This window comes from Hippopotamus amphibius, chromosome 2 (genome assembly GCF_030028045.1).
Source record: "Hippopotamus amphibius kiboko isolate mHipAmp2 chromosome 2, mHipAmp2.hap2, whole genome shotgun sequence".
Classification (NCBI taxonomy): domain Eukaryota; kingdom Metazoa; phylum Chordata; class Mammalia; order Artiodactyla; family Hippopotamidae; genus Hippopotamus; species Hippopotamus amphibius.
Window position 1 is genome coordinate 200916397 of NC_080187.1, and position 12141 is coordinate 200928537.

General features: G+C 41.8%; 1 protein-coding gene across 4 annotated transcripts in view; it reads right to left on the bottom strand.

The window, feature by feature from the left end:
- Window positions 1–12141, bottom strand: part of MYO1E (myosin IE) — a 193910-nt gene that overhangs the window by 55320 nt on the left and 126449 nt on the right. For all 4 annotated transcript variants that reach the window (XM_057722578.1, XM_057722576.1, XM_057722577.1 and 1 more), the window contains 6 exons: window positions 10372–10568; window positions 7160–7240; window positions 6788–6874; window positions 4394–4480; window positions 3210–3377; window positions 2113–2198 (listed from right to left, as the gene is read on the bottom strand). In XM_057722578.1, coding sequence (XP_057578561.1) covers window positions 2113–2198; window positions 3210–3377; window positions 4394–4480; window positions 6788–6874; window positions 7160–7240; window positions 10372–10568 — 706 coding nt within the window. The remainder of the gene's footprint in view (window positions 1–2112; window positions 2199–3209; window positions 3378–4393; window positions 4481–6787; window positions 6875–7159; window positions 7241–10371; window positions 10569–12141) is intronic.

Consider the following 12141-nt stretch of genomic DNA (forward strand, 5'->3'; position numbering starts at 1 on the left):
TAAACTCTGCTTTTCAGATTTCTCCACCCACTAGAACTGAGTTACACCTTGGCAATAGGATACAGTGGAAGGGGGTGGGTGGGGGGGCAGTCTGGGTTTGCTGAGTTAAGTAAGATAGACCAGAGTGCAGGGGTTTATATGATTGTCCAGATCAATGCAGATTCTGCTTTGCTCGAAAGCAGGGTTTCTCAAGCTTGGTGCTATCGATAGTTGGGATTTGGGATTGGATAATTCTGTGCTGGGGTCTGGGGCTGCTTTAAACATTGTAGGATGTTTCACAGCATCATTGGCCTTTGCCCACTAGATGCCAGCAGGGACTGTAACAACCCTCCCTTCCCTCAAGCAAAAAACCTTGACAAACTGTGTTTTGAATATAAGCAATTAAAAAAAAAGTTTATTTATTTATTTGGCTGTGCTGGGTCTTAGTTGTGGCATGTGGGATCTTTAGTTGCAGCATGCGAACTCTTAGTTTCAACATGTGGGCTCTAGTTCCCTGACCAGGATCGAACCCAGGCCCCTTGCACTGGGAGCATGGGGTCTTGGCCACTGGACCACCAGGGAAGTTCCGAGTTTGAGCAATTTTAAGTGCAGCTAATCCACTAATGCTTTGCCTGCTGAATACATCTTCATTAGTAGTTGTAACTGAGCTGTATCTGTTGACATGCCTGCCTCAAAGGACACAGGGCAGGGACAATGTCTTAGTCACCTTAGCATCCCTGGTGTCTGGAACAAAGCCTACTACACAGTCGGTGCTCAATAAATATTTGCTGACTGAATGAATGAATGACGTGACCCATGTAAGTTAGTAATCTGCCACTCAAACGAAAGTCCCCCTAAATGAATTTTATAAGAAGTCTCCCCAGCAATCTACTTTTAACCTCACCAGACACAATTACAGATTTTTACAGCCCATGTGTTTACTAAACAATAGACCATGTCTACATGACAGCTTTCATGTACAAGCATCAATGGCTCTTAAACTTGGCAGTAATTTTAATAATTAAAAAAAAAAAAATCTCTGAAAGCATGTCTGTACGTGATTGTCATAAACCCCACAAGCCAGGACTTGTGGCTTACCTGACCTTTTAAGAGCAAATAGATTCAACGTTTTGAATGAAGAATGTCCGAAGTGAGGGGTGTGAGTGCCAAGGAAGTGCAGGCCAGGGGAGATGAGGGCCGGGGAGGAGTGGAGGCTGGTGGGAGGGGAAGAGGGTAAAATGAAGCAGAAATTTGAACCTCGGACTGGAAAGGAAGCTTGGTTTTGCTCTCATTGAAGTCAGGCCCTTTCTAGAAAATTATCAGGCTTGCAGCTATTGATTAAAGAAGTTAACCTTGATATTATGGTAATTGAAGTAACTAAAAGGGCAACTATTACTTGGGCAGCTCTACAACTTGTAAAAACTGTTAGACTGTGCAATATTGTACTTGCCTGGCATGGATAGGCCTGATCCTGTAAATGACAACTCACATCATTACCCAGGACCATGGGGACCTTTGCAGGGAAGAGGGAAGGAAAGGACATGGCAAAACGGGTCCTGAGAGCTCTGGCAGCTTGCAAGGGGCATGCCCCCACTGCCCTATGCCTATAACTTAGGCACGTCTTGGGAGTTAAAATGGATCTCTGAGTGCCTCTCCCCGAGTTCTTGAGCCATTTCCCAAGTGCTTCAGCAGCTCAGGTTGACGTGGGTGTAACTAAGCCATCAGCATTTTTAAAAACTGAGTGGTCATGAATAATTCTTGGGATGATATTCCAAGGGCAAAGTGTCACAGAACCAGAGTGTCCCACTCTTAGATGGTCAGACACAGCCATCCCAACCCAGCCCCAGGATGGGCATGTCTCCCTGAGAATACCATTAAAAATGATGAAGGTGGGGGCCCTGAAGGGCATGTAGATAGCACTTAGGATGTAGGGTGGGAAGTATTAGGGGTACAAGGGAGAGAGTAAGACTGGGGGGGAAAAGGCTATTTTGAGAAGCCAAATTGTCTAATGATAACTCAGACCCAACAGCGTGAGGAAATAAAATGCTGACCATTCAAACATCAGAAGTTTGTTCTAATATTGAGGATCCGATCACACCTATATTCCACATGAGATAAGGCAAACACACTTACAGCTCACTGCTCTGCATAAGCTCGATCAGGTCCATAAAAAGCACATCACGGTTCCGCTCACAAAAGCCATCCATGTCGTAGGACACCTGGCCAAGAATGCAAAGAAATCTAATTTTATCCTTGAAGTATTTCACTGAACAAAACATCCAAGCTGGCATGGCTATCCTCCAGAAAATGTATGTATTTCCAGAGGTAACAAGTGGGCTTTCATCCTGATCTGTCACATTAAGGCTCTGCATGTTTTAACTTGTTAGATGACTTAGTTGGTGATGGCCTGGAGATGCTGATGAATGAATGGTCTCTGGCTTCTTACACGACCCACACGATACATGACCAGGACCCCATTTCATGATGACACAGCCCTTCTGCGATGGCTCTATAGGGGTGTGTAAATAATACACTTCATTCTTTCCCTAAATTTTAGCTAAGATAGAGTAAAATAAAACTCTCTATTCTCACTAACCCATTGCAATGGGCCAGGTCATCTGAGGCTTTCTGATTTCACCTACAAGTGATGTCAGCGCTGGATCAATTTAGCTAAAACCTCATGCTCAACAAGAGATTAACTGGGATGAATTTCCACTGTACCAGGTCATCCCCAAATATCGTGACCTCAATTTACTTATCTGTGTGTCACCCACACAAAGCCTGGTATCCACTAGCACCCAGTACTCATGTATTTTATGAGAATGAACCCCAACGGGAGCCTCCTTATTTATACTCCCAGAGAGGATGGGCAAGTAAAAAATGCAGGCTTGTGACTGCATACGAGGTGAGACAAAAGCTCATTCCTTCAGCATTTACTATAGAAGCTGATTCACACCTACGTTATATTAAGGGTGATTCATGCTAAAAAAAATACGCAGTGGTGTATATGTACTATCTTCTGTTTGTCTCTCCAAATATCTCATAGGTCCCGTGTTGTTGAACGAACGAACGATGAATGAATAAAACACAGTGAGGCAGATAAAACTATATGGACATTGCTTTCAGTTGCCTCATGAGAAAACAGATTACAGACCCAAAGGCTTCATACAGGTAGACACGGAAAAGGATGGCCTCCCCTTTCCTGCTGGACCCCTGCACCCCGGCCATACCTTCCCAGCGTAATGGTGAATAATGAAGCCTTGGTTCCAGCTGTTGAAGTGCTCGTGGTTCCCGATCTGCATCTGAAGTTTCTGGAGCAGCGTCTGATCCGCCCCCTCGCCCACGGCGTGCATCGTGGCACATACGTCATCCAAGATGCTCATGATCCCAGGAGGGTTCTGAGGGGACCAAGAAAGCAAAGCCCCAACTCAGCGACGGTTCTAAAATATACAGTGTTTATCGGCTCTTTCCTTAAGCAAGGAAACCGCTCCCTAGACCTAAGATACCATCTTGAAAGTCAGTCTTTCCCTCTGAGGAAGAATGCTATTAATAGTCCCAAATGGGAGTCACCACTTAGACCGAATGATGGAGGAAAGTCCATTTTCAAAACAAGAAAAGAAGTTTCACTCCCCGAAGTTCTGTTCAAAGCCATACACGGAAAGATCATTATCTGCTCTCTCCTATCTGTACTAGGTTGATTTTTAAAACCCTAAAGAAAAAGAAAAGCATTTTCCTTTGACCCTATTTCTTAATGTTCGCTTTCAGCCTGTTACCCATATAGACATGGGTAATACAGTTACATACTGTACATACTGGACACATTCTATCACGTCTTACTTTTTCTGCAAAGCACTAATAATCCTCTGGTTTTACACAGTCTTTATATTTATTATTTTGATGGCTATATTTCCCTACTCTTATATGCTATAGTTTATTTAAGGACTGAATTCTCTACGGATATTTTTACTCTTTCCAGTTTGGGACTTCTATAAAAAAAACAAAACAGTACTGTATAGATCTTTGTCTGTATCTTTTTATTTTCTTCTGAATAATTTCTAGGGCTAAAGTCCTAGAAGTTACATAAATGGTCTAGAAGGCAGGGCCAAGTTTATATCTCTTCATACACTATATCTCTTCATACACTATGCCATCAGCATAAGTGATAATTGTCTTAAGATGCAGTAACAACTTCCATTCATAAATTGACAATGTACTCATATACACATGTGTATTAACTACAAGAATAAAACTCTATTTTCACACATATACCTATAAGCAAAATAAATGTAACTGCTAAAACTCTATGCAAATCAGAGCTGTCACTTTCCCTATTCTAATACAATGACACCGAGAATAAAAACTCACTTAGTGTAAAGCTGTGAGCAGCGAAGAGACACACCAGACCGATACTTACAACTTTGTTCTCGATGAGGTCACACACGACTTTGTTATTAAAGTAATCGATGGGTGTCCATCTAATGCCCTCCTGAACATATTCTTCCTGTAGGACAGAAAGCGGGAATTCACATTATTACCTAGTGAAGACCAGCTGGAGCGCTACACAGATGGATATCACAGGCACATAAATCATCAGGGAAGAAAAACCTGAATGCCCTTCAACAAACACTTGCAATCTTAATTTTTTCTAAGAGGAAGAGGAAGGAGCATTTCATTTGCTTGGTAATTTTTATGTTTGGTTGGAACCATAGGAAATTGCTCCCATACAATTGTTTGTGACGTACAAAAACGGCAATTTAAAATGGCTTAACCTACAGGTGCAGTTATAAAATAATCTCTTTGAACTTAACATAGAACAGAAGTACAGATTAGCATCTAGGTTCTCAAAGGGAAGGCCCCTTATTCAGGTCAGTTTCTCATTAAACATGATGAACACCATCCCACTCTCCTGGTTTTCCTCCTTCCTCATCAATCTTGCTTTGTTAGCTTCCTTTGCTGGCTCCCCTTCTCCCCCAGATCTTTATATGATGGAGACTCTCGGGGCTCCATCTCCCAGCCTTTCTTCCTCAACCCTCATTCTCTAGGTAATTCCAATCAACTCCATGGCTTAAAATAACATCTATAGGCTAATGACACCTGAATTTATTTCTCTAGTCTAGACCTCTCCACTGAGTTCCAGATTCATATACTGGTACATTTCATATACTGGAACTTCCCCTCGGAGGTATAACAGGCTTCTCAAACCTACCACCTTCAGCAGCGTTCTGGCGCTACATCCCTCCACTGTCTCTGTCTCCAAACAACTGCTCTTCTTATCTTACCCTTCAGTAAACAGTTTCCCCATTGGCCCTGTTTTCCAAGCTACAAAGGTAGGAATCTTCCTTGACTCCTCTTCCCTTTGGTAATTATATTCAGCAAGTCATGCTGACTCACTCTCCAAAATATATACCCAAACTGACCACCTTGCCACGTCCCCACCTCTACTGCTGCCATCACCATCTACACTCCTCCCCCGCCTCCATTCTTGCCCAGTCTCCTGCAGGAGTCTCCCAACTCGTTTTGAAACTTCCACTCCAGTTTGCCCTCCCCTGCCTCACCCTACCCTGTAAGTCTACAGAGCCAGAGTGACCTGGTCAAAAACAAACAGGGATCAGATGGCATCACTCTCTACTCAAAAGTCTCCAATGGCTTCCCGTCACACTTACTCTAAAATCTGAAGCCTCTGCCATGCCCTACAAAGTGATCTAGCCTCTGCCTCCTTCTCCTGTCTCAGTCCCTACCAGGCCCTCCCTGGTGGTTTTGCTCTAGCTGCACTGAGGGAGCGGACAAATTCCAGGGCAGGGGCTCCTGTGAAAACCACTGGTCACTGGGGTTCCTGTGCAGAGGCACAAACACTTCCACGCAAAAACATTCCTCAGACAGCCTTTGCGATGTATAGTGGGTTGAATGTGTCCCCCGAGAACCTCAAAATGTGAGGAAATAGGATGTCTGCAGACACAATGAGCTAGGAATCTCGTAAATGAAATTATCGTGGGTTTAGGGTGATCCCCAAATCCAAAGACTGGTGTCTTTACAAGAAAAAAAGAGAATGAGATTTGGACACAGAGAGAAGAAGGTCATGTGAAGACAGAGGCAGAGAGTGAAATTATATGGCCACAAGACAAGGAATGCCAGGAGATACCATGAGCCAGAGGAGGCAAGGAAGGAATTTCCCCTAGAGCCTTTGGAATGAGTGTTACCCTAGTGATGTTCTGATTTTGAATTCTGACCTCCTGAACAGGGAGAGAAAAAAATTCTATTGTTTTAAGCTAGCCAGTTGGTGGTTACCTTATTAGAGCGACCCAAGAAATCGACAAACAGTATGTACCAGAATAACAGGGAACATGCACTGGGCTTTCAGAAAATAGTATACGCAAGACAAGTTACCTCAAGTCAGAATTTAAATACAAGCTTTGTTAAAGACATGTTTATTTCTATGTTAGATTGGGAGCAGAGCAAATCTGAGAAAACCATGTTTTCCTTTGGAACACAGTATATGCCACAGACAATTGGGATTGGAATAGGTTTCCACTTCCACTTGGTCAATGAGTCAGAGAGTAGTAAAAACAGCAAGTCATAAGTCCAACTTCACAGCATCATCTACTTAAAGAAGAAAGAAAATGTAGCAGATGGTGTTTATACTTCAGACTAAAATGTCACAGTGGCATATGGTTTTTCTGCCTGACTCTATTAAGTACATTTCCTAATATAAGACTAAAATCTGAATTTATTACCAAAAGAGAGAAATCTATACCCTCTAAAACAAAACAAATTAGAAATAGAACAAGATGAAGGAAGAGGGACTGCTCACCTGTTCTGCCTTTAATGTGAGTTCAATAAAAATCTGCTGTAATTTTTCATTAACAAAATTGATACAAAACTGTTCAAAGCCATTTTTCTGGAAAAAAAAAGAGAAAACAATACTTTCATGTAATTGTTTCTGCAAAATCATTTCAAAGTCATTTCTTGAGTGATTTAGTGAGAAGACTTAACAGAAATGTAGGAGGCATCAGTAGAAAGCAGCATAGTTGATATTTAGAACAAACTAATTTGGTAAAGGTACATGAACTCAAATAGGCAAAAATGAGTTACGATGGTTTTTTTCATTGCCTAGAACTATCTCTTTCAAGCCAGGTAAAAAGCATGACCCTTTGTAGTCTCCAATGACCCAAACTGGTCTTACCTGAAATATTTCAAAGCCATAGATGTCTAGGACGCCAATGTTGTATTCCTCATGGTCCTTCTCCATCGCTTTGTTGATGGACTAGAAGAAAATAACCAGCATGGTAATTTACTCCTTTTACATTCATATTAAAAATGGGGATGCATGTGGGGAAAGGAACCAGATACTACTGCCTACTGGAAATTGAGGTCGACAAGAAGACAGGTGAATTGTTCCCTTAAAAAAGGTCTCAGTGCAACATCAAGTACTTTTGGAAACCAGAACCTAATAAAAACTAGTTTGGTAGAAAAAAAAGTTTGCTCAATGATGAAAAGCATTAACTTCTGGCAGAGCTAGTTTTTCTCAGGAAGTCTTGAGAAATAGAAGAAAATATTATCTTGGATGACTGGAGTAAAACTTATTTCACAAAAAGAACCAATATTACAAGATTCGTAAATATTATTTCCCTTGATCCCATTCAGTATAGGCATACTTCAGAGATACTGCAGATTTGGTTCTAGACCATTGCAATAAAGCAAATATCACAAAAATGTGAGTCACATCATTTTTTTTTGGTTTCCCGGTGCATATAAAAGTTATGTTTACACTATACTGTAGTCTATTAAGTGTGCAATAGCATTACATCTAAAAAAAGTACATACTTTAATTAAAAATTACTTTATTGTTAAAAAATGCGATCATCTGAGCCTTTAGCAAGTCACAGTAGTAACATCAAAGATCACTGATCATAGAGTATCGTCACATACATAATAATGAAAAAGTCTGAAATATTGCCAGAATTACCAAAATGTGACACAGAGACATGAAATGAGCAAATGTTGTAGGAAAAATGGCACCAACAGACTTGTTCAGCAGAGTTGCCACAAACCTTCAACTGGTAAAAAAACACGATATCTGCAAAGCGCAATAAAACAAGGCATGCCCTGCAGTCAGTTCATGAGCCCCTAACATAATACGGCAGGAATGTCAAGAAGACAGTCTCTGTTCTCAGAGGCAACTATGGGCAGTAATACCAGTAATTAGTATTACAGTGATGGTAACAAAAACAGCTTACACGTAGTCAACATTCACCTGTGCCAGGCTTTGCTGAGGGCTTCCCAAGCGTTGCTTCATTGAATTCTCACTACAGTTCTCTTAACGACAGTGATAACATTATAATGCATAAGATCACACGGGACAAGAGGAAGGGTCTGGAATTAAATTTAAGCAGTATGGTGACTATATCTGTGTTCTCGGCCACTGCGAGGAGAGACGCAGCCAATGGGACAGGCAATGATAAGAGGGGAGGTGTAGGTTAGGGGGGTTGGTGAGGACTGCAGTGGAGAAGGGCATGTACCAGAAAAATTCCTGGGGGTGGTCAACAACTGGATGAATTTTTAAGTACCAGAGGTGTCTTCCAGGTGAAGAAAATGACACATCTTTTATAAGCCAATGGGTAACGATACACAGCACTTAGCCCAGTGCCTGGCACACAGTCAGGGCTTAGTAAATGTCAGCTCCAATTAGTATCACTCACATGGGACAGCCACCCCATTACAGCACACAAAAACTCAAGGAAAGACAGAAAAGAAGGACCAGCACTGGAAGGAACACTGAATAGAGACAAGAGGCATGGGTTCTGACCTGAGTTCAGCACTACCCTCTTGCCGAATGGCCTTGGGTGAAACCACCAGTACTCCGGGCTAAGATTCCCTTCTCAGAAAAATGAGAGGTGTGGACAAGGTAACAGCATGATTAACGTTTCATATGACCCTGAGCTTCCCAAGCAATCTTACCCTTAAAATAACCACAAGAAGTACACAGAATAATTACCCTATCTTGCCCTGACCTACTCAACCCTAAACACACCCACCCATACTTTAAGCCTTACAGGTGATCCTGCCTGGACTCAAACACAGACTTTTTGGATGTAATGGCCAGGCTGTTGTCCCTTGACTAGGGTCCCCGTGGGGTCCTTTGTGGCTTGAATATATAAAAGGCAGAGGAGTGAAATAGCTGGAGCACTCCTGAATTATCTGGGTTTAATTCCTAGGTTTATCACTTAATAGTGGTATGACCTTGGGGAAGTTCCTCAACCTCTCTGTGCCTCAGTGAGCTTATCTGTAAAACAGAGATAATAATACCTAAGTCACAGGGTTGTTGTAAGAATTAAGTTACTTTTTTTCTAAGATACTTAGAACAGTATCTGGCACATAGTAAGTGCTATATAAGTGCTTGCTATTATTATTCTACCATTTAGAAGCTACAGTGATTAACACAGACTGTCATTGGCAGTTCTACACTGCTGAGAGACTAATTTTCAGAATCTATAAGTGGTATACATATATAAATATGTATTTATATGCATATGTATATATAATATCTATATGGTTACACCAACATTTAGAAAGTCTGCGGTAGTTTTAAAAATATATCCAAAAAGTCTTTGATGTTCCTCCCCTCAAAAAGTGGAGCCTAATTCCCCTTCCCTTTCCTGTGGGCTGTACTTAGTAACTTGCTTCTAATGGACAGAAGATGGCAGAGTAGCAATATCTGAGGATAAGATTAGGACATTAAGAGCTTTGTGGATTCGTCCTTGCTCGCTCTCTTAGGTTACTCACTCTGGGGGAGACCAACTGCCATGTAGTGGGGGTACTCAAGTAGCCCAAAAAAGAAGCCCATGTAGCAAGGAACTGAGGCATCTTGCCAATAGCCATATGAGTGTGCCCTCTTGGAACCAGATTCTCCAGTCCTAGTCAAGCCTTGTAGTTATAAATCAGCATCTTTCCTGCAGTCTCATCCTTGAGTCAGAACCACGAAGCTAAGTCACTTCCAAATTCCTGACCCACAGAAACTGTGAAAAAATAAATGCTTACTGTTTCAAGCCACTAAGTTTGGGGCTAATTTATAACATAGCAATAGATGACAAATACAACATTCTAAACCTTTAGGCTCAAGGATTCATGGCCATGGGTCTCTTCTCTTTCCGGTCTATAGTCCTACTTACTAAATATTTTGTCCACAAGAGGTTGCTATCCTAGAGAATCTTGATAGACAATGCTAGAAGTAGAAGTGGAAAAGTAAAAAATGATCCCAGGGTGAGGATAAAAAGTGGAGGAGTAAAGTAATGGTTATGAGGAATGAGCCAAAACACGAGAAGAAAACTTTGGGACGTTTCACCCTTTACATGATGCTAAAATACAAAGCATCAACGTCAACCTCTATTTACTTACATCCACCAAGAAATCAAAGACCCTGGAGTGCAGGGCCTTGGCAAGCGCGTCCCTGGTGTAACAGGCCTGCTCCACGTTGAGGGTCACATGGATAGACTCCGACTTGCCTCCCCACTTGCTGTCCATCTGCCGGCTTGTTAACTTTTCTTTCAACCGGTCCTGGTTGATCCCCAGGAGATAGGCAGGAAAAGCTAAAACTATACAAAACAAAACAAAACAGGACTGTCTTTCAGAATCTTAACAACTCATCTCACAAATACGTGGAGACGTGTATGTGTGTGCACGCGCGCGTGTGCACACAAGACACCGTCATTGCCCCCCAAGAACGTTCACTTAATGAAGACTGCTTATTAGCAATCCCATACACATCCATCCACTTTGTTTTTCCCAATTGTTCTATGACATGAGTCAATTTCTATGACGACTGAGACTTCCAATAATACAAATCAGTGATCCAAGAAGAGTGGCAAATCAATCCCCCCTACTGAGATCACAGCCAAATGCCTAAAACGGACACCTTTCCAAGCTTGCGGCAAGACAGCCTGGAAGGAACTAAATCAAGAAACATTTTTTTGGCTCCAAACATTGTTTTTCTTCTTTTTTGGTACAGTGTTTTCATAGCATCATCATTCCCAACCAGCTTGAAGCACCTAATACCGTTAAACTCATAAGGATAACAAATCACATAGTTATTGAGTGTTTACCATGTATAAGGTTACTAAAGAGATAGGACAGGATGTAAAATATTGAAGAAATCTTGAAGATGATCTAGATGAGGCAAAGGTAGTTTACCAAATAAAAAAGCCTACAAAGAGCTGAATATGTGGCACAGACAATAAAGTCCTGGAGGAATTGAGAACAGGAAGATATTACTGTTTGCTGCGGTGGTCAAGGAAAATGTGGGATTTGGGGGCTGGGAGGCTAAAAGGATGAACAGGATTGGTGCAAGTGCAGAGGAGGAAAGAAGGAGAGAGGGGAGTGGAATGTGCAAAGGCAAGGAGGCAGGGATGTGGGAGACACAGCTGAGGTGTAGCACTGGCTGGAGATGAAAGTCAAGGGAGGTGATTAAAAGATGAGGATGAATTCCAATGGTGGAGGGATGTTTGGGCTGGAGTCAAAGGGGGCCTGCGTGGCTTCTAGAGGGGGGTGTTACCAGACGTCCCTGGGGCGGTGTAGAGTGATGGAGGGGATCGGTGGTATTCACATCACAGAACACCCATCCAGTCCTAAGGACATGTAGGTGGCGTAGTTTGTGGTCCTCAGATTGAAAAGGTGAAGTTCCCATGGCTCAGTAAATTGCTTCAGGCCAAGAAACTCACCATGAGAAGGGCTAGTGATATAAATAACTTTTCTTGACTTTTGGTCAAAACACTCTGATGTGCATAAATGACAAGAATGACATTCCTGCACATGAAAGAATGCTCAGATTTTTTTCCCAGTATGAACGGAAGATTTTTATGGGCACAAATCAAAATTCTGAACTTGGATATGAGTTTTCTTTTTCTGCATAAAGTTTTGCCAAAATTCTCTGATAAAGGGATTTTATTAAAGACCTTATGATAATGCTCAAAAACCACAGGGCTTCCAATAAAGGATAATCTGTTTGAATTTCACAGATGGTGTTGGAATGCAGCAGGCTGACATTTCTCAGTATATACCTTCCAATGAGATTAAATCAGCGAATGCATTTTGAAAAAGTGTCATGCCAAAACAAGGTATTTATTATCTATATGACTGTTCCACAGAAATTCTCTGACAAGCAGAGGGTTT